This window comes from Anolis carolinensis, chromosome 5, assembly GCF_035594765.1.
Source record: "Anolis carolinensis isolate JA03-04 chromosome 5, rAnoCar3.1.pri, whole genome shotgun sequence".
Taxonomy (NCBI): domain Eukaryota; kingdom Metazoa; phylum Chordata; class Lepidosauria; order Squamata; family Dactyloidae; genus Anolis; species Anolis carolinensis.
Window position 1 is genome coordinate 153,212,041 of NC_085845.1, and position 27,305 is coordinate 153,239,345.

A 27,305-nucleotide genomic window follows, 5' to 3' on the forward strand; every position below is an offset into this window, starting at 1 on the left:
GAACCATTGACCTATACTAACTATATAACACAATTCAAATTGCATTACATGGTAGTATAGATACAATCTATGATCAGTTTCCATTGGAAGTTGACAATAGAGTCACACTGAGGGATCAAGAGATTCCCACAGAGGACTCTTTTCCAAGAATGTCTAGGTCCTCTAGTGTGATCCCATGGATAACTTCCAGGGGATGTTGACCAGAGTCATACTTGGGGACCTAGGCCCTTTCTACACAGATAAATAAAACCCCACATTTTCAACTCTGAACTGGAATATAAAGGCAATGTGGACTCAGATAACCCATTTCAAAGCAGATATTGTGGGATTCTCTGCCTTTATATTCTGGGTTATATGGCTGTAGAAGGGCCCCTAGTGATTCCTAGAGAGATGTTCCCTCCTATAAAAATACAGCATTTATTCAGTTCTTTACTTTCATTGCAGTCCTGAGTCCCAATGTGGAGGGCTGACTTGAAGATCTCATGTTTAGGTGGAATTTTTTTTCCTGCAATTTGAATCCATTGTTCCATGTCCTGGTCTCCAGAGCAGCAGAAAACAAGCTTGTCCCCTCCTAAGTCCCTTCGGGTGAGAAGGGCGGGATATAAATGTTGTAAATAAATAAATAAATCATTTCACTATTAAACATGGCTCTCATGTCTCTTCTCAGCCTTATTTTCTCTAAGCTAAACATACCTAGCTCCCATAGCTGTTCCTCATAGGACTTGAATTCCAAACCTTTGATCTTTGAATCTGTGAATATAGAATCCATAGATATGGAGGGTCAACTGTACTTAAATCTACAAAAGTTAGCAGCCCTATCCTAAGAAGTTGTGCTGCCAACTTCTTTCTCTCTTCTCAAAAGTACTGCAAGATGGCTTTGCATGCTGATACTTCGGAATGCTCTTGTAAGGGTAAAATAGTTACAGGAATAAAGGAGCAATATACAGTCATCCCACCACATTTGTGGTTTTGGCTTTTGCAAATTTAATTATTCATGGATTTGATTTTAAAATATTCTGTCTAGGAATCCTCCTGTGTAACTGTGAGGTTAACTTCTCCCAGTCATGCTTGAGGACTTAGAGATTTCTAGAAAGAATTATTCTATGGGAGTTTCCAAGCCAACCAATGCAATTGGTTATTTATTTGTGGTTTTTCATTTTCATGGGAGTCTTGTACCTTTAACTAACTCACATGAGTCAAACTCAAGGCTCATGGGCCAAATCTGCCTTCTCATGTCATTTTATGTGGCCTCCAGATGCTGGACTACAACTCCTATATTCCTCATCATTGAACGTAATGACTAGAGCTGATGGGAGCAGTGATACAGTAACATCCGGAAGGCTTAAGTTTGTTTTGTTTAGTCAGGATGATGGGGTTTGAATTTAGATACAAAGCTTGTGGATATGATGTCTGACTTCACAATGTCCTTTAACCTTTCCCCAACCTCAGAGCCACAAGTGCTGTTGTCTTGCAATTCCCATTATCCCCAGTTCACATGGCAGATAATCAAAAGTGATGTGAGTTGTTGTTCAATAACATCTGGAGACCCAAATGGGGTAACAACTAAAGAGCACCAACCAGATATAGATATATAGATATGGTAACCCACTGTGCCACAGGGGGTTCCTGGCTAAACCCTTGTGCTGGCAGGTCTGATGACTTGCAGATTGGGTTGCCTGTTCGAATCTACTCCTGGGAGAGTATGGATGAGCTCCCTCTATCAGCCCCCCATGTGGGAACATGAGAGAAGCCTCCCACAATGATGGTAAAACACATCAAAACATCTGGGCATAGAATCATAGAATAGTAGAGTTGGGAGAGACCTCATGGGCCATCCAGTCCAACCCTCCGCTAAGAAGCAAGAAATTGCATTCAAATCACCCCCAACATATGGCCATCCAACCTCTGCTTAAAAGCCTCCAAAGAAGGAGCCTCCACCACAGTCCGGGGCAGAGAGTTCCACTGTCCAACAGCTCTCACAGTGAGGAAGTTCTTCCTGATGTTCAGGTGGAATCTCCTTTCCTGTAGTTTGAAGCCATTGTTCTGTGTCCTAGTTTCCAGGGCAGCAGAAAACAAGCTTGCTCCCTCCTCCCTATGACTTCCCCTCACATATTTGTACATGGCTATCATGTCTCCTCTCAGCCTTCTCTTCTGCAGGCTAAACAAAGTCCTTGCAGATGCCAACTGTCGCTCTTGACACGAAAAAATATCAGTCTGGTTGCAAAAATCACAGTGAACTGGATTATGTCGCAGTGTGGACTCAGATAATCCAGTTCAAAGCAGATATTGTGGATCATCTGCCTTGATATTCTGGGTTATATTGCTGTTTGGAAGGGCCCCAGGCTGCACCTGTTGGCTTAAAGCGCAGCATCTCTGCTGGAGGTAAAAAGGGCGGGAAAAAGAGGGGAGCCACCTGAGTTAGGATAGGGCTGCTAACTAAAGACGGGAAGTGCGACAGGTGAGATGCGCATGCGCACACATACACACGCCCGTAGAGAGGTATGAAGCGAAAGGAGCCGCTGACCACTTCGTTAGCCCGGGAGACTTGAAGCTCTTCTCTTCGGGTGGAAGAGCTCCGCCTCTTTCGGCGGCTTTGTCCCGCCCGTTTGAACCCACCCTCGGGGAAATAAGAAGCGCGGGAGGGGGGGGGGGTGAGAGAAAGAGAGGGCATTTAGGGGCGGCAACAAGGACGCGTTTCGGAGTCGGGCTCTTTAAAAACGGCGCGCGAAGCGAGATGCGGATAGAAGAGGAGCAAAAGCGCGCCAGCAAAGGCGGGGGAAGCTCAGTCTCCTGAAGCCACCAGAACGTCGACGACGCGGGCAAGAGCACTCCTCGGTCTTCTCTCTCTGGACTCTCTTTGGCGGCGTTTCTGAAGGGCAGGCATGCCAGTCTCCCTTTCCAGGAGAGCCGCCTTCCTCCCGCGCGGCACCATGCTGCTTCTCGCCCTCCTGGGCTTCTTGGGCTCCGGCCGGCTGCCTTCCCCAGCTTTAGCGGGAGGCGGAGGCTGGTCGGGGAAGCGGCCCCGGAGCTGCCCGGCCGCCTGTCACTGCGAGCCCGACGCCACGCTTTGGAGAGCGGACTGCGCCGACCGGGGCCTGGACGGCGTCCCCGCCAACCTCAGCCTCTTCACCTCCTACCTGTGAGTCCTCCTCCTCCTCCTCGCCATACTCGGGGATATGGGTCTGTTGACAAGGGAGCAGGGCAACTCCTTATGACAAGACGCAGCCTGGCCGCAGGGAGAGATGATGTCGAGGTTGGAGATGCTTCTGCAAAGTTATAGATAGTTAGGAAGTTGGGAAGTGCCTACTTGATCTACACTGCATTAGCATTGAATACAGGAGCTTCCGATGGCCTAGGGCAGGCATGGGCAAACTTGGGCCCTCCGGGCGTTTTGGACTCCAACTCCCACAATTCCTAACAGCAGGCTGTTAGGAATTGTGGGAGTTGGAGTCCAAAACGCCCGGAGGGCCCAAGTTTGCCCATGCCTGCCCTAGGGCATAAAAACCTCATGACTTAAAGGTTGGGTTGCTGACCTGAAAGCTGCCAGGTTCGAATCCCACCCGGGGAGAGTGTGGATGAGCTCCCTCTATCAGCTCCAGCTCCATGCGGGGACATGAGAGAAGCCTCCCACAAGGATGGTAAAGCATCAAAACATCCAGGCGTCCCCTGGGCAACGTCCTTGCAGACGGCCAATTCTCTCACTCCAGAAGCAACTCTGGTTGCTCCAGACACGAAAAAAAAGCATTGAATAGCCTTGCAGCTTCAAGGCCTGGCTTATTACTCCTGGAAGAATCTTTTGTTGGGAGGTGTTAGCTGGCTCTGATTCCTGTCTGGAATCCCCCTGTTTCTGAGTGTTGTTCTTTATTTATTGTCCTGATTTTAGAGTTTTTTTTAAATACTGGTAGCCAGATTTTGTTCATTTTCGTGGTTTCCTCCTTTCTGTTGAAATTGTCCATATGTTTTGTGGATTTCAATGGCTTCTCTGTGAAGTCTGACGTGGTGGTTAGAGTGGACCAGGATTTCTGAAGACAAGGGAATCCCAGTCAAGAAACAGTCAGGGCCAGTTGACACCTCCCAACAAAGAATGCCCCCAGCAGGAAGCAGCCAGGCTTTGAAGAAGCAAGACTATTTAATGGTAATCAAGCTGACTAATTGCAACATTCACACTTGCCTCAAACAGACAAGAGTTCTTTCTCCCACCCTGGACCATCCACAGATATATAAACCTCACTTGCCTAGTTTCCAACAGACCTTACAACCTCTGAGGATGTCTGCCATAGATGTGGGCAAAATGTCAGGAGAGAATGCTTCCTATGCTATACAAAGCATATATATTTATATATGTTTGGCTGGAGTTACATAGAAATTCAACTATCCAAAGCATGTGTTGTTAAAGGTTTCATGGCTGGAATCACTGAGTTGCTGTGAGTTTTCTGGGCTGTATGGCAATGTTACAGAAGCATTCTCTCCTGACATTTCACCCACATCTATGGTAGGCATCCTCAGATAAATCCAAAGCATTTATCTAGCATCTGCCAATTCCCAGGAGGCTGGCTAACTGAAATTCTACCATATCTACTTATACATAATGAGATACCTGGGAGATGAGACCTTTCTTTTATGTTTCATATACACCTTCCACTCACAGCCTGAAGATAATTTTATAGACCGTATGTTATTCATTTTTCATATAAAGCAAAGTTTATGTACATGGAACCACCAGAAAGCAAAGGTGCCACTATCTCAGCCATCCATGTGGGAAATTGAATGCATTTCAGAATTCTGGATAAGGGATACTCCACCTATATAGATGATTCTGTAATTAAGCAAGAGTTGTACACTCTGTTTATCTCAAATATTTATTGAGAACTGCAAGGGCATCTAAAAACTTGACAGAAGCATCTATTTTTTTAAACAGCTTTCAAGAACACCTTTTTCATATTAACACATTCAGGGTTGTCTACTACTTTAGATATGTGCTGTGAAAATTGAATCTGTTGTAAGGGAACAGGGAAGTTCTGCATGACAAGATGCAGCTGTGCCACAGGGATGATCTGGACATAGAAGATACTTTTGTAAAATTAGGGAGATCCGACAGCCTTTTCCTCACTACACTATGGGTGAGAAGAAGAGTCATATAGTAACCCCCCTTCCAATGTTCTAGAATCAGTTTTGCTGATGCTTTGCTCTTGCACTTCAAACAAAAATACCGATACATCATGGACCTGATGCAGCCCTTGGCACTTTGCACAACTTTTAAAGGAGAGAATGGGGCATTTAACCACCTCCATGTGCTATGCCATAAATATTTTTTGAATTCGTTAGGAGTAAGCATTATCCATGTCCATATCCATATCTGCAACAACGTTGCACATTATTGTTTCCAGGCTATGACACTGTTCAGTGATAGCACTGCAGACAGTTCCTGAGACGGCGCTAATTCACTACATGTCTGCAATATTATCAATGTGTATTCCACATTATACATTGCAAGGTTACATATGTAGTATTTTAGGAAACATGCATGTTGTATTTATGCACATTGGGAGGTATGATTTAGGTCTGTAAACTCCCAAAGTGTTGGTGGTATGATTTAGGTCTGTAAACTCCCAGAGATTTGTTGGTGGTAACAAAAAATCCTGCCCTTTGCAGGAAACAACTGATCAAATGAATGGGTTTATTATGATTTCTGTGGTTATGGCCAATTTGTATTGTATCTTTATGGTATTCTCTAATGCAGCAACTGTTTCGTCACAAGGGAAAGGGATGTTACAGCATGGTAGGTTTAGAGAGCGTTGGTGGAAAGATACAGTTGAGAGATTCTCTTCATATCTAAACAGAAAAGCACTTTCTTGTAGGAATTAACCTATAACCTGTTGCTATCTTACATGAATTTCTGTGTGTGTATAGGAAGGCCATGATCGGCTATAGAATTCTACTTCGTGTACATTGGATAATCTTTGCTTTATTCTGGTATAGTTTAAGCTGTTGTGCAAACAAGCATATCAAATCAGAGGCAAATCCACTTAAGATGCAAATAATACTTAGAAGAGAGTTACAACAGACTTCACAGAATGCAGATTTGTATATTCCATAAAAGAATATGAAGTGTATCAGTTCCCAATAATAATAATCACATTTTGAACATCCGTACATTGGAAAATTAAATATATGACATGAATGGTCACTGTTGTAATATTATCTATTTAAAATCCATCAGATAAAGTTGCCTAATATGCTATATGATATGTATGTTCTATTGTGAACAAAGAAATTTATTTTAAAAAATTTGATTGGGTCAGAAGGATGCTGACTTCATCTTTGCTTCCCAAGAATTGGCTTTGAACTACAACATTTTATTTAATATTTAACCAATTTTTATATCTAGACTCAAAGATTTAAAATACAGAAGGTGCTCATCAATGCTGGTAAATGCTGTTTGCATCTTTGGAAAAGTAATATACTCTGTCTTGGACAGGATTGTTTGTCTTGGACAGGATGGTTTGGGGACTTCTAGTTGGATAGTTGTACATTGGAATGATGATCCAAACACAACAATGACAATTTGAATGCTAGTAAGGAAGTCAAAAGCACTAAATACAGTGTTTGAATAGGAAGCAGCCATATTATATAATGTTTGATATGTAAATGTGCACCCAACTTGAAGTTTTGTATTGCATGTTTCCATAACTGACTCAATGGCAGAGAATAAATATATGAATAGGAAAGTGGTGGTTTAACATTCTTGCAGTGATATGCAACATAAATGCTGTTACAAAAGCAAAAACCTTGAATTGTTTTATGTTCTTCTTTATCATAATAATGAGATTGGGATATAGAATTGGTTATGATTATGTCCAGATTCTGGCAAATTGTATTTGTATGGTGTATTGTATCATTGCTATCATGTATGTGTCAAGGACAGAACGCCACAAGATTCAAAGTAACAGAGTTTATTGGATTACAGAACTCAAAAATGCCCGTAAAACACAAGGGCCAGGCAGTTTTTGCCTTTAGGAGCAAAAAGGGGCAAAAGTAAATGTTCAAAAGATAAACCGGATTAAACCGGAGTTTAATCCGGGTAAAAACAAACTGCTTGCTTCAGCCTGGGTATAAACGAAACGAAAGCCAAGGAACAAAAGATACAAAGAATGCAACTAATTGGCAGCAGATTCCTCTCTGCTGCCAACACTGTGCTTAGAGTAACTTGCGTCGCTCCCCCACACACACAGCAGACAGGATCTCCAACACGAGTAAATCAGCCAAGGATTGTAGCAGTTGAGTAGACCAGTTCCGTTCCGTAGATCAAAGCCAGAAGCAGACGTTTGTAGTTTTTCCAAGTCCAAGAAGGGGGGAAGACAAGCCGTGGTCAGTTCAGTCCGAGTTCTCAAAGCAGGAGATGGCGTCCGTCAAGAAGACGACGGAGGGTCAAGCTAATAAGAGTAAGCACAGGTTTGCACAAACAAATGCCCACACAATCCCTCCCGCCGTCTGACCCTGGATTCCAATCAACTTACGTCACAGCACAGGAAAGCACACAAGTCTTCAGGGAAGCGTCCCACACACACACGGATCCCAAGCGTTTGCCCAGATTACCTTGCCCAACGCAATTTGCAATTGCTCCCAAGCCCCATTTTATGCCAGTTACAAATCTTCATCACTGTCAGCTGTCCTCCTTAACCCGGGCGTTTCCTCATCACTTTCCTCGTCAGAGCTGGAACACCTCTGACTACGCCCAACAGCATCTCCAGCTGTGGATCCCGTCCCATCCCTCCAGCTAAACCATGGGTCTAATCCTGAAGGTCCCCATTCATCTTCTGTCCCATCATGGCCAGTGGCACCCACTTCCTCCCTTACCCGAGTCCAATCCATCTCATCCTCCTCTGAGCTAACCAGCCCCTCCTCCATTCTCTCCGTAAACCCTTCGAAAGACTCCTCGTCAGATGGTGCTGCAAATATGTCTCGCAGTCTTTTTCTCTCTCGCTCCTCGAGAGTATCTGACTCTCGAGGAGTCTTACGCCCACGTCTGTCAGTAACAGAGCCATGAGGCTCAATCATAACACTATCCCCTCTCACAAAGGCCTCCTCCCCCGATGGCGGAGAAGTGGCAGTGATACCCTCCGCTATAGCACCACGACGACTAGAGGTATCAAGTTTCAACAGCGAACGATGAAAGACTGGATGGACCTTTAAACTAGACGGTAAACGCAAACGAAACGCAACAGAAGAAATCTTTTTAACGATAGGAAAGGGACCCAAATACCGAGGCGCAAACTTTCCCCCAGCCTGTTTAATATGTTTGGAAGATAACCACACCAAATCCCCTTCTTCCAACTCCTCCCCTGCCTGCCTGTGGCGGTCAGCCTGAGTCTTCTGCGTTGCCTTAGCTTCCAACAGTAAGCGACGGGCAACATCATGCAATGCAGCCATTTCCGAAGAGCGGTACACAGGGTCCGAAGAGACCACATTGGTCGACGGCGCCACACCTCCCCGTGGGTGAAAACCATAAGTTAGCTCAAATGGCGTATGCTGACTAGACGTGTGCACCGCATTGTTGTAAGCAAATTCCGCCACCGGTAACCACTTTACCCAAGCCGTGGGTTGATCTAAACAAAAACAACGCAGATACTGCTCTAAGAGCCCATTAACCCGTTCCGACTGTCCATCCGTTTGCGGATGGAAAGCTGAAGACACGTTTAACTTAGTCCCCAAACACTCATGGAAGTGTTTCCAAAAGCGTGACACAAATTGCGGAGCCCTATCTGAAATAATCACCTCGGGTGCTCCGTGCAAACGATAGATGTGCTTTGTAAATAGTAAGGCCAACGTAGGGGCCGCCGGAATGGTTGAACAAGGAATAAAATGAGCCAGTTTACTAAATAAATCCACCACCACCCAAATACAAGTATAACCCCCAGACTTAGGCAAATCTGAAATAAAATCCATGGAAATGATTTGCCATGGCCTCTCCGGAACAGGTAAAGACGATAACAACCCTCTAGGGCGCCCAACAGGCGTCTTACTCTGCTGACAAACGGCGCAGCTGTCACAAAAGCGCAGAATGTCTTGCCGCATCTTTGGCCACCAGTAGCTCCTGGTGATAAGCTGTACGGTCTTGAACCTGCCAAAGTGCCCAGCCATGGGTTCGTCATGGTGGGCTCTAATCACCTCCAACCTGAGGGTCCCTACTGGTACGTAAACCTGCCCCCTACGCACCAATACCCCGTCTTGATCCTGGAGATGCGGCAGTATGGTACGGTTACCTGCAGAGAGCAGCATCAGTTGCTCCTGAGTCCACACATCATCCTTCTGAGCCTCAAGGATCTGGTCATGTAACCCAAGCTCATTATCTACAACACACAGAGAGGCAGTAGGCAAGATGGTCTGACATACTACCTGCTCATTGGTCTTAAATTCCGGCTTGCGGGATAAAGCATCGGCCCGCAAGTTTGCCTTCCCCTCCACGAACTGCACCTTGAAGTTAAACCTGGAGAAAAACAAAGCCCAGCGGATTTGACGCTGGTTTAACTTCTTTGCTGTTTGCAAGTGCTCTAAGTTCTTGTGATCAGATCTGACCACGATCTGGTGCCGTGCCCCTTCAAGCCAGTGCCGCCACACCTCAAACGCCACCTTAATCGCCAACAACTCCTTCTCCCATATGGTATAGTTCTGCTCGAAGGGTGTTAGTTGCCGCGAGTAAAATCCACAGGGACGCAAGGTCCCTGAGGAATCCTTCTGAGACAATACAGCCCCCAACGCGTAGCTAGAAGCGTCCGCTTCTACCACGAACGGTCTGTCAACATCAGGATGGGTTAGTATGTTGTCCGATTGAAAACTAGACTTTAGTTGTAGAAACGCCTCGTGAGCTTCCCGCCCCCACACAAATGGCTGTTTCTTGCGCAGAAGCTGCGTCAAAGGTACCGTGAGCTTTGCAAAATTCGGAATAAACTCCCGGTAGTAATTAGCGAAACCCAAGAACCTTTGTACATCCTTCTTAGTCTTCAGCTCCTGCCATGAGTTGACGGCGTCAACCTTATGTGGGTCCATTTTAAGTTCCCTACCTGACACTACATGACCTAGGAACTCCACTTCAGGCACATGAAAGACGCACTTGGAAGCCTTGGCGAAAAGCCCATTAGCCCGCAGTCGGTGCAGAACCTGCTTGACATGTTGACGATGTTCTTTCTCGTCCTTAGAAAAAATCAAGATATCATCCAAATAAATCACTAAAAATTGGTCAATTAGGTCCCTGAACACATCGTTCATGAACCTCTGGAATACCGCAGGAGCATTACAAAGCCCAAAAGGCATGACTCGGAACTCGTGGCATCCGAAACACGTGTTAAATGCCGTCTTCCATTCATCCCCTTCCCGTATACGGATTAAGTTATAGGCCCCCCGCAGGTCAAGCTTGGTAAAGACCTTAGCCCCTTGCACCCTTGATAACAGTTCCGAGATTAAAGGCAGCGGGTACCTATCCCGAATGGTGTATTTGTTTAGGATCCGATAATCGCAGACCAACCTAAGTTCCCCAGTCTTTTTGGCTACAAAGAATACCGGTGCCGCAGTTGGAGAACTAGATGGGCGAATAAACCCCTTGGCTAAATTTTCATCTAGAAACTCCCGCAAAGCTTGCCTTTCCGGTACAGTCAAGGCATACAGCCTCCCTGCTGGCAGTTTCGCACCTTCTGCCAACTTGATGGCGCAATCATATGGCCTGTGCGGTGGTAATTTGTCCGCTTCTCTTTTACAAAATACATCAGAGAACTCCCCATACTCAGCAGGCACTCCCTCCATATCAGAATGAGTAACATTTAGAGTGCAACAATCCTGCCTCTTTAAGATCACTTTACGTGTTGCCCAATCTACTTGTGGGTTTACTACAGCTAGCCAATCCATCCCCAGGATCACATCATATCTAGGCAAGCTCGTAATATCCCACACAAACGTTCCCGTTACTCCCTGCACCTCCCACGTTACTGCTGAGGTTTCATGGTTAACCACCCCAGTCTCCAGCAGTCTCCCATCTGCTCCTTCCACCCACACGTCGCATGCCTTGCGCACTCTAGGAATGCCATGCTTCTTAGCAAACTCAATATCTACATAGGAGACCGTAGCCCCTGAGTCCAGCAGTGCCAAAGTAGAAACAAGTTCCCTTCCCCCAACAGATAATGTAATGGGTACGAAAACATGCTTCCTCCCCTCAGTTGACTGCTTGAGGAGCCCTAGTGCGTTGGACTCACGTCGCACTAGGGCTGGCCTTTTCCCGAAAGCTGGGAAGGTTTCACATTACAATTTTTGGCAAAATGCCCAGCATTCCCACAGTACAAACACAAGCCCAGCTGCCTCCTACGGCTCTTTTCCTCTGTAGACAGCTTTTTAAAGACCCCAAGCTCCATGGGCTCTTCCCCCATCACCACAGGTGCCCTGGTTACATGCATGGGTGGCGCACACATTGCTTTTGAGTGTTTACGAGCCTCGAACCTTGCGTCTAAACGCAGCACCTTAGCTACTAAGGCGTCCCAGCTTTCAGCCGGCTCCAAGCGTGCTAATTCATCCTGGAGCATATCACTTAACCCGGCAGTAAATAAAAGCATGAATGCATTTTCCCCCCAATCCAGCTGGTGGCGATACAGGTTAAACTTATTTAAGTAATCCAAAACAGTCCCCTTTCCCTGTTTCAACCGATACAGAGCCCACCCAGCGTTCTCCGTGCGGAGAGGATCCCCAAAAGTATCAGTTAACAACTTTTTGAAATTATTCAAATTGTCCTTGACTGGGTCATTTCCCAAAATTAAATTAGTGGCCCATTGTCCTGCGGGACCGGTCAACAAACTCAAAATAAAGGCCACCTTGCTAGTGTCTGTAGGAAAAGCATGAGCACTGAGCTGAGAAAAATAAAGCTCCACTTGTGCCAAAAAGGTTGGCAACTTGCACCTGGTTCCGTCAAAGCGTTCAGGAGTCAAAACATGTCCTTTCACAGCCTGAGCTGTTTGGATAACGGTAAAAGCCGTTTGCAATTGGTCTACTTTGGCCCTTAACTCATCCATCGTCTTCCTGACGGGTTTATTGCTGCAATAAACTTTTTATGGGCGTTGGGCAATCTGTCAAGGACAGAACGCCACAAGATTCAAAGTAACAGAGTTTATTGGATTACAGAACTCAAAAATGCCCGTAAAACACAAGGGCCAGGCAGTTTTTGCCTTTAGGAGCAAAAAGGGGCAAAAGTAAATGTTCAAAAGATAAACCGGATTAAACCGGAGTTTAATCCGGGTAAAAACAAACTGCTTGCTTCAGCCTGGGTATAAACGAAACGAAAGCCAAGGAACAAAAGATACAAAGAATGCAACTAATTGGCAGCAGATTCCTCTCTGCTGCCAACACTGTGCTTAGAGTAACTTGCGTCGCTCCCCCACACACACAGCAGACAGGATCTCCAACACGAGTAAATCAGCCAAGGATTGTAGCAGTTGAGTAGACCAGTTCCGTTCCGTAGATCAAAGCCAGAAGCAGACGTTTGTAGTTTTTCCAAGTCCAAGAAGGGGGGAAGACAAGCCGTGGTCAGTTCAGTCCGAGTTCTCAAAGCAGGAGATGGCGTCCGTCAAGAAGACGACGGAGGGTCAAGCTAATAAGAGTAAGCACAGGTTTGCACAAACAAATGCCCACACAATCCCTCCCGCCGTCTGACCCTGGATTCCAATCAACTTACGTCACAGCACAGGAAAGCACACAAGTCTTCAGGGAAGCGTCCCACACACACACGGATCCCAAGCGTTTGCCCAGATTACCTTGCCCAACGCAATTTGCAATTGCTCCCAAGCCCCATTTTATGCCAGTTACAAATCTTCATCACTGTCAGCTGTCCTCCTTAACCCGGGCGTTTCCTCATCACTTTCCTCGTCAGAGCTGGAACACCTCTGACTACGCCCAACAGCATCTCCAGCTGTGGATCCCGTCCCATCCCTCCAGCTAAACCATGGGTCTAATCCTGAAGGTCCCCATTCATCTTCTGTCCCATCATGGCCAGTGGCACCCACTTCCTCCCTTACCCGAGTCCAATCCATCTCATCCTCCTCTGAGCTAACCAGCCCCTCCTCCATTCTCTCCGTAAACCCTTCGAAAGACTCCTCGTCAGATGGTGCTGCAAATATGTCTCGCAGTCTTTTTCTCTCTCGCTCCTCGAGAGTATCTGACTCTCGAGGAGTCTTACGCCCACGTCTGTCAGTAACAGAGCCATGAGGCTCAATCATAACAGTATGTCTGTTGTCATTTTTTTCTAATGAAAACAGCATTTTATGGAGTAGAATTTTGGCTTTCTGATGACTGTAGATACATGTCACTATATTTTTTTTGTTAGCTAGAACTTTAATGTGAACAATATTTCATTTCTATAAGCAGATTGGTATGTATTCAGAAAGTAGATCTTGTATTTCAGTGCAATAGTAAGACCTAGTCGTCAAAAATATACTAACTACTCCAACATGATCATATCTGCTCAGAGCCACAAGATGCCAAACCCATGGAATTGCAACAAGCATTCCTCAAGTTACAATACCCACCACATGACGTAAAACGAATCAACAAGGAAAGACTTGTACCCAAGACTAATCTTTTGGCGAACAGTCAGAAGACAAGAAATGGCATACGAATCCTTTATTTGCCTACAGACAACTTCCCAATCTCAAATAAACACTTATCTACAGGAGGAATCACAACTGTTAGGATTTGGATATTACCTGGCATTTTCTAAGTGATAGCAGGCCTAACCACCTGTAAAAGAGTTAAGCCACTTTAATTAGGGTATGGTGGTCCATGCAATGAGAGCAGTATACAATAGTACATACTTAATACTTTTGAGGGTTGATGAGAGAAGGATGGTATTTTGGAGAATTGCTGCAGTAAGTAGAAGTTGTAAAGTTTGTTGCTGCAACAGAGAAGAAAGAAAAGCAGTCCTGCTTATTTTGAAAAGAACAAAAATCTCTGTGTGTTTTGTTGCTCACGTAGAAGTCCACTACAATTGTGTTTTTGGACACCTTAACTGGAACTAATAGAGTCACTTACACAAGAACAAGAGTTTATGACTGCATAGAACCCCTGACAGCAACATGGATAGGCAGGTGGTTACAAGATCTTGTCACAAACCCAGATGTCAACTCTGCCTATGCATCTACTTAGAGAAGTCATCACAGAACTTAATCACATCATGTAATCACTTGTTCTTTCAACAGTGTTGTTTAGCACTGTGCATTGGGCAAGCAGCTCAGTCTCTGCACTAAATGGACATGAATCAGATATTAGGAATAAAAATACACAAAAACCATTGTCAGAATACTTTAGTCTCCCTTGGCATTCTATCACAGATCTCAGAACAGCTGTCCTGTCCTTGAACAATTTTTTTTTTTACAAAGATTGAAAAGAGAAGCAGAATATATGAACTGGGACATATGCACAAACTCTAGTCCCTCAAGAGGAGAAATGGAAGAATGGTTTCCTTGCACACTACATATATTATAATGTTAATTTATACCCCAGCATTATAAAGGCTAGTTTATCATATCTTCTTTCTGGTTTCTGATCAGCATCATAATGTGTTCCATATCGTGGCTTTCTTTTCTACATCACCTGTCATTTCATCCCAATACCCACACATTCTTCATATAAAAGTATTTTCCTAGGCACTTCATTCCATGCATCTGAAGAAGTAGTCTTAGTTGATGAAAACTTATGCTACCAATTATTTTTTCATAGTTAGTGCTAAAAGTTATCTTTGCAAAGTGATATTCCTGACTAACATGGCTATGTCTTTGAGCATTATTGTAACTGAACAGTAATCCTAAAGATACATACTTAGGAGTTAGTCCCATTTAATTTAATGGGACTTCTGAGTTGATGTGCATAGCATTACACTATTATCTTGGAACCTTTGAGACTTATTCAAGTACGCCCTCAGATTTGGTATAGGATTTTCAATACAGAGGTTCAGTGAAGCAGTTTGAGTGTTTGACTAGAAGTCTTGGGAGACCAGAGTTTCTAATCCCCGCTGGCCATGGAAATCCATTGGTGAGGTCACACATAGTCAGCCTCAAGGGAAGGCCATGGTAGTCACCTCTGAAGAAATCTTGCCAAGAAAACCTCATGAAAGACTCACTTTAGGGTCACCATAAGTTGAAAGTGACTTAAAGAAACACAAAACAACACCTTAAATACTATGTTATTTACTGAGTGAGGCAAAAAAGTACATCACATGGGTTTTGTAACAGCCAGGTCTGACACTTTTAGGTTATTTCTGAAAACTAAACGTTCTCTAAGTTTTGTTTCCTTGGCATGGACTATCCCCCTTCAAACTTCCCATCTATAGATATTGGAAGTTTTTATTGGAAGATCAAAGGCATTGTTCATGGTGATCATTTTTATGAGAAGCTTATCTCATGAAAAGATAAGCCCCTAGGTATAATAAAGTATCAGATGTTGATACCTGAGGCCCTTTTGAAACTTGTTAATGTAGAAAACTGTTCTTCTGCACCAGGAGGGGATGCTGCAACACTGTCTTGCACATTTTAAGCCACTGATTGATATTCATCTAATGTAAAAACATTAGCCAAGGGTCATACTCCAATGATGTATGTTCTTTCCTACATGATTCATTGGGCTAGAAATAGAATTTTTCATTTTTGGAGTATTATTTTATGAGAAATACTGGTTTCCGTCAAATTGAATTGAAATTTAGAAAGTTTTATTGTTGTAATATCAGGATTGCTTCATTACATGCACTATTTGTACTAATCCGTTATGCTGATTATATTTTTGAAATATTGTGTGTATCAGTTATTTTATTAACAGTTATGTATGGAAGTTTGTCATTTTATTGAAAATAATATATTTTTGTTTTACTGAGGGTAAATATTCATGCTCTGTGGATAAGAACTTTACTTAGAAAAAGTTATTTTTAATGAATAAAATATAAATAAAAGCTTGAAAAAGCATAGAAGTAAATATATTTTATAGCATTTGATATTAAACAATTAACACTGTTGTTACATCCTACATTATGAAAAGAATAGGCAGTACATGTATGCTGCAGTAGCACTTCATCATAAAATATAAATCACGGCTTTAAGATGTTCAAAAACCAATAATCTGAACTGCCCCAAATAATTCAGCAAATTTATAAAAAAAAATTTATAGGAATAACTGAAAATTGGACTTAGAGGTATCTCATTTATAAGCAAGTTATAGCTAAGTATAAAAGCTACTGTGTTTCCCCATGTGTTATGCAACCAACTATACTTTTCCTGTGATATTAAGCATGCTATTTACTTTTCTTGCTGTAGAGTTATTTGATATAATATATGGTGACCAATAGGCTAATGGGATGCATATTTACCCAAAAGTAAGGATGCATAGATCAGCTTATAGCTGCTGTGGAAACCAAAACAGGAGTGGGGGCATGTGTGGCTCTCCAGCAATTGGTGGGCTCCAGGTTCCATCTGCTCTAACCAACATATACGAGAGATTAGTGAAGTTGTAGTCCAGTAATATATGGAGGTATATTTGTGGGTTTAAGGAGGATATACAAATATATTAAACAGAGAAAGTTGATTTCACTTATTTAAGTGGGATTTACTCCCAAGTAAATGGGATAAGATTTTAGCATTAATCACACAAGACTTATAGGTCAGAACTGACCTTGAAAAACCAAAGAACAAAGAATTATGAACTTCCTCTTAAGTTTTAGAAGTAGCTTTCTAGTAATTGGTTCCTGTAGCAGATGGGAAGTTGATTCTCAGTTCTTTTAAAAAATGCAGGTGCTTTATGGCAGTGAAGACTACAGAAAGGATATATTCACTCAGTCATCTAGCATAAATAAATTATTCAGTTACTCTACCCTATGTTACCATATGATTGAAACTGAAGTTTGACTAATTACGATGTCAAAATTTTGCTTTTTCTTTCTTTTCTTTCTTATTGAAACTGATGGTTCTTGTATATGCTTACCTTTAGCTGGCCCATATTTTGTTTTTCTCCTAATTCCACATAGTTACATCATAAAAGTAATTAACAATGCAGAGGCATCAACTATGTGGTTTGTTTCTGATTATTGTTCCTCAGGTGAACTTCAGTTCACCTATCACAACATATTTTTGTTACAAGCTATATCAGAAGTGTGTTTAAAGTATGATTGTTTCCTCTACATATACAGTAAATAAGTTCCTGTTGATCTAATGGGAATTCCACATGCTTTTGAGATTAAATTAGAAACCTCTTTTTCCCAGTTGCATATATTGTGCTTTCTTATTGCTCGCTGTGTTGTAGTAAAATATAAGAGCCAGGATCTGCAAATCCTTTACACGTGGAACTTCCATTAGGTTTCTGAAGCAGTTTTCTACCATGTGAAAGCCTTATCTCTTTTTGAAGGAAAGAGTAAACAATGAATGCAGGAGATCATTTCTTTTCTCTCCTTAAAATCTTAGCTATGCTTGTGACAAAATAAAAATTCAATTTCCTTATTTTTTCAGATGTTGATTTTTGTTTGTGACTATAGATCAAACCTACCATAATACCAGTAGAGTCTCACTTATTCAACATTCGCTTATCCAACATTCTGGATTATCCAACGCAGTCTGCCTCCTGCCCAGATCCACAGCTGTTTCTCTAGGACTGAACTTTTTACACATTTAATTTCCGACAATGTTGTTACTGTAAGTTCATTTTATGCAATTCTATCTTTATTTGTAGTCATTTGTTAGTAGCAAATGTTTGTTTTCAATACCATGCGATGTTTTGGTGCTAAATTTGTAAATACAGTAATTACTACGTAACGTTACTGTGTATTAAACTGCTTTTTCTGTCGATTTGTTGTAAAATTAAGTTTTGGTGCTTAATTTGTAAAACAATAATGTAATTTGATGTTTAATAGGCATTTCCTTAATCACTCCTTATTCAACATTTTTGCTTATCCAACATTCTGCCAGCCCGATTATGGGTGGATAAGTGAGACTCTACTGTAATTTGAATTATCTGATTTAATAATCTGGATTATATGGCAGTGTAGATCCAGTCTATATTGTCATGTTGTTATCTTGAGATATAATGAAGAGGAAGGGTCTGCAGAATCTATAATGGGGCCCATCATGTGATGTGATGATTTCACCCAGAGTAATCCCTATGTTTTATTGGAAAAGCAGACAATGGTTGTTAAAGTAGAAGGCACAACAAAAAGAGGAAGATGGAATTACAGGTGGATAGGCTCAATCAAGGAATAACAGCCCCAAGTTTGCAAGATCATGAGTAAACTTAGTTTATAGGATCTCAGAAAGGGAGAGTCAAAATTCATGGTGTGTTGTGTGTATGGTTAGAACACATTCTTCTTAATTGTTATGTTCTATCTAAGAACCTCATTCCAATTGGGGAGAGGCAGGAAGTCAGGGGAATTGTCTTCTTTGTGTAGCGCATCATGGAGACAATTTACTCACCCCCATCATTCAGGATCATCTCCCTTTTCTAGCTCAACCGTCTGCTTAATTTCTCATGAGCAACCACCAGAAGCAGTCCTGCATCGTTTGATGGGCTCCATGGTAGTCCATCTTTGAACCTTCTTTGAAGTATGTAGAAACGGAGGAGGAAAACCGCCTGATACCAAATTAAAGTACAGTTATTTTGGTTAATTTGTATCAAAGTGGCTTTGCTAGGCACACGCAGCAGAAGTCACTGACTAGGAAGCTCTGGATGAATAACAACGCTGCAGTCTTCGGTTATCTATTAAAATGTTTACTTACGAATTCCACAAGACAACACACAGCTCTCACACAGGCATACACGGGAAGGGACAGAGATAGGAAGTAGAGGCTATTTATCTCATCCTCTGCTGTCTGATGCAATCCAAGCTTAACCCTTTACACACTGGTATAGTAAGCAGCATATGATGCAATCTCAGTGTATGATGCAATCTCCAGTACACATTGCACACATGACTCAATTACATTTAAACAACTCTATATACAATCATTCCCACTTCAACAATTTGTCCGTGCTTTTCTTTGTAAAATTAATGTATGGTTCTCATCATAAATTACATGCTTCTTAAATTTGTTTTTAGGAAAAGCCCATGCCCCAATGTGAGATTTTTACTATCTTATTCTGTTTATACAATAGGAAAAACTTTTCAACACTCAAATAGGCAAGATATCTGCCAATCCTATAAAGTGCCAGCTTTCCACCCTTTAAATAAAGAACATCTCTTAAAATAAGAGACATCTGGCAGTCCTACTAATTCATAGGGCTTCCTACAAGTGGAAGCCAACTTGTTGGCAACTAGCAACAGTAACAACAACAATCATTAAGTTGATGGGAATGAGGAAAGCAATAAAGTTTGATTCTCCATTTTGAAATAATTTCAGTAAGTTCAAGAAAGAACTTAAGGAATATTTAAGGCTGGTAAAGTATGATGTTGTAATTTATTATGTTATGTCTTAAAGCAACTTTGTAATGGCTTTATACCACATAAACTAGGTATTCCTGGAATGAACCCAAAATAATTCAATGAAACAGGAAGAAGAATATTCTAATGTGCAACCTAAAAGCAACCTCTCTCCCAGGCAATTATTTTTGTTCTTTCCATGCCTATATACTGCTCCTATTTTGAGATTTTCCATTCACAGGTGATCACAAGTATTTGTATTCTTGCCAGTGCCAGATCAATATTGCTTGGGAGAAGTTCTATTTTAGAGAGCTCTCTACATAACAGCTATATTGTCTAGGTCTCAGGCATAATGAAGGCCTACAGGATATGAGGGGCAAACCTAGTTTGAACTTTTCTAAGGGCCCTTCCAGACATGCCCAAAAATGCGGAGCCTGTTGTGCTTTTTTAAACCCACTTCAGTCCAGGTTTAAGTTATATCTAGAAGCACCCTAAGATGAATGGCAATGTTGTGTTATGAACAGTTATCATGACTATTGGACGATACCATATATATCACATTTTCTGACATTTAGTCAAGTTGTAGAACTAAAAGAAATAGACAACGAAGGATTCCCACAATTTCTAGTAATGCTTAATGAGAAAATTTTAAGAAAAAGATTGTTAAATTGACCAAGCCTTTATAAACATAATGGAAATACAGTAGAGTCTCACTTATCCAAGCTAAATGGGCCGGCAGAAGCTTGGATAAGTGAATATCTTGGATAATAAGGAGGGATTATGGAAAAGCCTTTTAAACATCAAATTAGGTTATGGTTTTACTAATTAAGCACCAAAACATCATGTTATACAACAAATTTGACAGAAAAAGTAGTTCAATATGCAGTAATGTTATGTTGTAATTACTGTATTTACGAATTTAGCACCAAAATATATTGAAAATATTGACTACAAAAATGGCTTGGATAATCCAGAAGCTTGGATAAGCGAGGCTTGGATAAGTAAGACTCTACTGTATTTAAAAATTCATCCTAAGATTATTCTGCAATTTAAGGGAATTTTAGATGTAAAAATAAAAGAGTGCAAGAAAAATTGAAGCTTACATAAAAAGGAGGAAGGAAATGATAACCAGTTCAAATTCTGTATGTTGCCTAGCTTACCACTACAATAATTATTGTTCCAAAAAATTCTATTGCTGGACATTGATGTTACTCTTGATCCTGGTAAATAGCCTGAACACAAATTTAGGAGAAAATAGATGCAAATAGAAATTAGCATTTTTAAAATGCCTTCAAATGACAGACACTGCATTTTATGGAGACAAATTCACCTCTTCAAGCCATGTTTCTTATTGATTAGTTTGTTTCTTGTTATCTGTTTACTCATTATATATATTATACGTTGTAGAATCTCTGTATTCCTCAATATAGAAGCCAATAAAATGTTTTTAAAATCCTTTCAAAATTGATTCTGATTGTACTTAATTAAAACACAACCCCAAACTGGTTTTCCAAATGTCTGTTTCTTTTTCAGGACTGGATTCCTTTCAACAGAAGGTACATTAAAAAGACCTTACACTCATATGTGTGTGTGAGAGAGAGAGACTGAGTGACTGCTGTGTGAAAATGTGCATGCTGATGGAGCGGGGTGTTATTTCAACTAGTTAAATGCAAGGATCTGGCAGAGCGAAAGGTACCTTCAGTTTGGCTTAGTGTTTTGAGTGCAGAGGACAATTGGCCTGACAGAGGGAGCCTGACTCCAGCAGGGAACGCGTGCATAGAAGTGACCTACCCAGTCAGTATGTCAGCTGAGATTACACTTTCTTCAACTGTTCCCTTGTTAACGGAGCCTTTTCTTCAATGTGGTTTGTCTTTCAAAGCCTTGCTGCCACAATTGCAATCCAAATCTGAAGCAATCTTTTCATATTCTCTGTGATTCCCATCCATTCTTGTTTATGGCTCTGGTTGTTAATCATTTCCACTCAAAGAGATTGGATTTGCATCCAAATTGAGTATGTCATATAGAACTGTTAATTCTCCCAAGTTATTTAAAATGTCACAGTAAATTCCAGTTAAGCTTCTGTGTGGCTCATTAAGACAAGGATGGGGAAAGTATCCTGTGGCCCATATAGGTCATTTGTGGGACACCAACTGCCCCAAATGAATCTGAAATATTAACCTTTTTTAAAAAGCCATTACTGAGCCTAAAATTGTTCAGTCTAACCTCCAATACCATGGGGGCATATTGGATCAAATTTATGTTTTGCAAAAAATATATATTCAGAATGGGCACTTGCAATGCGGCACAACCTTTCAAAGTCTCCCAGGTGTCAATGTATTCTCCAAGGGAAAGTAGCCTGAGGATCTTTAAGGATCTTCCTTCTCATCTTCTGTCAGACCCCTGGCAGCTGGGCACCAAGAACCATACACGGAGGCCAATCTCTTATCTAATATCTTTATTAAGGAAATACATAAAAGCAATAAAAACAAGTGAAGAATATAGTTCAGAAGCAGACCTTTCAAATGAGGTCAAATATAGTCCAAAAATGTATTGTCCAATAAATGATATTAGAGTTCAAAGTTTTTTATCCAATACCGAAACACACACTATTGCCAAGCAATAGTGTGGGGAAATGTCAGAGTCTTAGAAGTCCAAGGAAGCTTGACAACAAGGCTGGAAATAGTCTTGGTTCTTTGACAAGGTCCGTGACTAGAAACAAGGCAAACAGTGAATCTTGGAACAAGGTCCGTGGATAACAGCAAAGCAAGCAGTACTTGAATTCTTGATCCGGGAAGCAAGGAACTGGGGTTATGAAGTCCACACACGATCTCACTCCTGAAGCAGCTCTGTTGACTCCGCAAAGAATCTCCCGCGTCAAACACCTATATTGGGTCTCGTTTTCCCGCCAACAATCTCTTTTCCTAGGGAACGAGAAGCAAAACCCAACTCTGTCCAGATGCAAGACTCCTTAGAATTTCCCAAGGGAAGCAGGCCTAATCAGCCTGTTGTTTGGCAGCGATCCGTAAACTCCTGCGATTTGCTTCTCTGACTCCTCTGTCTCTAGAGTAAGATTCCCTCCTGGGAAACGGAGGCGAGGAATGCCCAAGGTCTGTTTTACTGAATTCTTGAGGACAAACATCAACATCCGGCAGGTGAAAGGACTCCGGCTCTTGTTGAACCGGCGAAAACCCCATGTTTTCATCTTCATCTGCCACGATAGCACTAGGAACAGGACTACAAGGCCCATGGGGCATCACATCTTACCCGCTTCCCTCTCTCAAGTTTTTCAAACCAAAACAAGAATCAGGACTTGAACAGATGGAGCTGCCAAAGTCAGGAAATACTGAACTGTTTTGATATGTTGCGCCTCTGGAATAACTGAAACGGTAGTAAAGGATTACTACTTTGTGCCTTTTACTCTTACTGTTAACTTTCCCAGTTCTATTAATGAGCTACTTCACCCTAATTTAAATGATTGAAGCTGCACTGCAAATTCCTTACTTGGTTGGAGGAACAAATGGATTGTTCCATTATTAGGAAAAAATATGGTACAGATGTCTTTCTTCTTCGGGTCTTATTAGACATTTGGTTGTTTTCGCTTTAAATTCCTGATTTCATATCGCTCTTTTTCTTGTCTTTTTAAAATTCTCTGTCCTTTACCTTCTTTAGTTCTACCTCTTATCTTTTGTCTCCCATCACAACAATTCCTGCCTACACTTGTCTTTTCCTAAGTCAATCTTTCACTTTTTGTCCTGTTCTCCATACTTCTAACTGTCAATTACTGGTTAAAGATCTTACATTACATATAGCCTATCATACTCAAATATGTATCCATGTGTTTTAGAGATGTATGAAATATTTTGGGTGATATGTAATTTTCCTCTTAGTAGTCACAGCTGCCGCATTCTGAGAATTGCAGCATTTGTGTGGAGCATGTATAATAGTGCTGGCTATTTGTTTCATGGCCACTGGGTCTTGTAGTCTTCTGATCTGCATGCAGTTCACTGAAATTAAGTATTTTGGGCTAATACAGGGAAAGCAATTTTGGCAATTCTACCCAGAATGAGTAATGCTTGTGTTTATCTCGTAGTGAAAAAGTCAAGATAAAGGTCCAAAGGATCTGAATGAAGGGCTGTTTTTTCACAGGCACTGAAATCTAACTTGAATGTGACTCAAGGTCAGGGTGTCTACAAATGTACACCTCCAATGCATCCTGCAACATGCATCCAGCCAAAAACAGCATGTAAAAAAACCTCCCCAGAAATCATGAATGAAGCCATAAAATCCACTGAAGCTGAACACTGTATAAACAATGCAGAGCAGGAATAAAAAAGCAATATACAGAGCACTTGTGTGGATGGGGCTAATGCTGAAGCACCTCCATTGCTCTCAGTTGCATCCTGGCTCTAGAGAGGTGCTTCAGTCCGATTAACTTGCCGTTTGCTCTCAGCTTTATTTTTTGACTTGGCTTGCCTTGGCCTCTCTCTAGCATTGAATCTTTTTTATTTTCTTGATTATTTTTATTTAGTAGGACTGGGAGTTGGGAAATTGCAGGACGGGTTGGATGGGGGGAATTGGGGGCTTGGGAGGAAGAAAGAGCATCTCTTTGCTCTTGATGTGCTTTTCTTAAAAATGTTTTTCATGGTTCTTGAGTTATCCTTGAGCTTCTTTTTTTCCTCCCCTCCTTTAGAAAATACTTTAAAAAGATTAACAATTATTATTAATAATAATAATCTCAGCAAACAAACAGAAAAGCCTCATTCTCAGAAAGTTACTTCCTAGTTATTGACCTACCTATAATTTCATTCCTTTGCTAACAAATTATCTCTGTTTATATTTCTCTCTGTGCTCTAAAAAGAAAATTAATTCCTAAAAATTAGGAGATGACCCAAATGTTATGAAACTTGGTGGGCTAAACATGGTGGATGTGTTTTCCAAGTGTGGAAATTTTCAATCTGATAGCCCTAAAAATGACAGCAAGGGGAGCCCAGGAAGCCCCCCCCCAAATTGGGCTGGATCTAGCTGCATTTTTCAGCTATTCAGCTACCCACTCGTATTCAGGAGGCGTGCAAAAATGGGCCCGGATCAGATGATGCACACTCAGATGATCTTTGTGGACTCCATCCAAGCTTCCAACCAGTTCATGGAGTGCCTGTGTAGGCGCTTCAAGCCTCTTAAATCCACACCCTGACTCAGATTAAATGATTGTGCAGAAGCAGCCTACATTAATCAAAATTTAAATTCTTTTGTTAATGATTTAATGATTTTTGGCTTCAACAGCTCAGACATAAAGCTATAATAGTTGTCATCATACAAGCAGGTTTTTCATGCTCTCACAGTAAGCAAACACAAGTATATGGTGTAGAAGTGTGCATCTCTTGCCAAAATATGAATATGGAAAACTATGATTTTCCTAACACTGCACATATAGAACTTCTGATCTTATGCCATTAGGTGAACTCTTAGGAAACTGCGGTCCTTCTCTGGATCTCTGAAGAGAGAGAGATCTCAGGGATGTGGGAAAGAAAGAATGAATTCATTTTTTTTAAATGTGAGATATCTTCAATAAAGGATATCCAGCTATCACCATAGGCATGACTGGGTGGCTTGGAAGGCACTGAACAGACTGTGATCTGGTATCACAAGATGCAAAGCCAATCTTAAGAAATGAGGCTACAAAGTGGAGTCCACGACATCCAAGTGTGGAGAAGAGCAGATCATTTAATACAATGTGACACCATTCAAAGTGACAAGCTTCTGGTCAAAGGAAATTTAGTATAATGCTAAGTTTTTAACTTTGTTTGTGGTTTTCCTATACATATACATTATAACTGTATTCTCAATTTGCTTCTGACATGATAAAATTTAAAAAACCATAGCATGTGTGATCCTCCTAACTTTCAGAAATATTCATACATCTACTGATTTTAGGGATTTTTTTAAAGTTTTGACAAAAATGTTTTTAAAAATGCCACAACAGCTATCTCATTGAATGTCTCTCATATATTAACCAATAGAAACCACTATTAACCAATTCTACATTTTCATAGACTCATAGAGTAGGAGGGTGACCCCCAAGGGCCATCTAGTCCAACCCCTTTCTTCCAGGCAGAAAGGCCCACCAATATTCTGTTTTCCATTCTCAATGCTATGGAGTCCTGGGATTTGTAGTTTGGTGAAGCATCTGAACTCTTTAGCAGAAAGGACTAAAGTCCTTGTAAAGTTGCTATACCCATAATCTGAAAGCATTGAGGTATAGCAGTCAAAGTGATGGCAAACTATCTTCATTCTACAATGTAGAACTAGGCAGTTGTATTTTACCTTAATTCTGGGCCCACTTCATTCATGCCTATTTCCAAAATCTCCTGACACAGAAATAGGATTGGGATATTATAAACAATTTTTTTTTGTAATATCCAAAGATCCCTCCCTCTGACTCCAAAGGCCCCAGCCTCTTTGTCTTGAGTTTGGTACTAAAACCTCAGATAAGGGGAAATACTATTATGTGTGTATGTGCTATCAAGTTGCCTTTGATTTATAGTGCTGACATGAATTTCATAGGCTTTCTTAGGCCCTTTCTACACTGCCATATACTCCAGATTATCAAATCAGATAATCCAGATTATCTGCTTTGAATTGGATTATATGAGTCTAGACTGCTGTATAATCCAGTTCAAAACTGATAATCTGGATTTTATATGGCAGTGTAGAAGGGGCCTTTGACAAGGAATACTCAGAGGTGGTTTGCCCCTGTCTTCCATTGAATTATAGCCTACAACATATGATATTTTGTGACAGTATCCCATCCAGGCATTAACTAGGATGACCCTGCTTATCTCCACCATTCCATAGATGAAAACAATCTAACTCATCAGTGGCTTGATCATGACAGGGCCTAATTCATCAGTGGCTTGATCATGACAGGGCCAAGTTTCTTTGAATACAGCCATTGCATTGTAGTTTATCCACCATTAGAAAGATGGAGGTTTAATTTACATTTGCAGTTACAAGTGCAACAGTGACATAGAACATAGTCAAGAAAAATGCACTGCATACATATTTGAAATGTAAATGTCCAGTTGAACAATATCAGAAATTAATATAGAAAAAAACTAAATGTGGCCGATACATTCATAACATCATTTAGCATTGTTTTAAAACAGGCAAAATTTGTTTTTATTAAGTGTGCATTTGATTTCCTTTTTTAAGGAACTTGCTATGTTATCAGAATAAAAGTAAACATTTCTAATGCCAGCACTAAATCCAATGAAATGACAAAACATGGGATAATATGTTTCAGAATATGAAAACTATACCATGTAACAGATAGTTGCAAAGAGCAATATAAATACCAGACTTTATTGGTGTACACTCTACAGGACACAAAGCATATGGTAATCTGGAAATTATACTGTCAGGCAATACAAGGACATATGATGTTGGACAGCTTGATAATTATCCAGTATCCCACTCTCCAAATATTTGTAAATGCTGCTGTCTCTGTAGGCCATTCATTGTACATGTTTCAACTCTGTGATCTTTCAAATCAAAGGAGTTGAGAGAAGAACAGAAGACCACGTTTGACATTAAAAATATCAAAACAAAGCTTCCTACATTTCCTGAGAAATAAAAAACTGTCACACTCAGATATCATTGTTAGTAGAAGATATGATTCTGTTTCTGCAGGCAAGTCACAGTGAGTTTTCCTCTCTGTAACAACAAGCTCCTATTTTAGGTAGATAGTTATATATATGTGTGTGTGTGTGTGTGTTGTATTTGTTATACAGTATACATCTATTCATAAACTTTAGTGAGAGTTAGCAAATTATTTTTATAGAAATTAAGTATCTTCATTTGTGTATGTCTTAATATAATAAAACCAGACCAG

General features: G+C 41.1%; 1 protein-coding gene across 2 annotated transcripts in view; it reads left to right on the forward strand.

The window, feature by feature from the left end:
- The first annotated feature begins 2,491 nt into the window (after window positions 1–2,491).
- lgr5 (leucine rich repeat containing G protein-coupled receptor 5) overlaps window positions 2,492–27,305 on the forward strand; it is a 100,436-nt gene continuing 75,622 nt past the window's right edge. The window contains exon 1 of one of the 2 annotated variants that reach the window (XM_062982614.1): window positions 2,492–3,139. In XM_062982614.1, the coding sequence (XP_062838684.1) occupies window positions 2,883–3,139 (257 nt within the window). In that variant the 5' untranslated portion in view covers window positions 2,492–2,882. The remainder of the gene's footprint in view (window positions 3,140–27,305) is intronic. The other variant, XM_008110947.3, reaches the window with a different exon arrangement.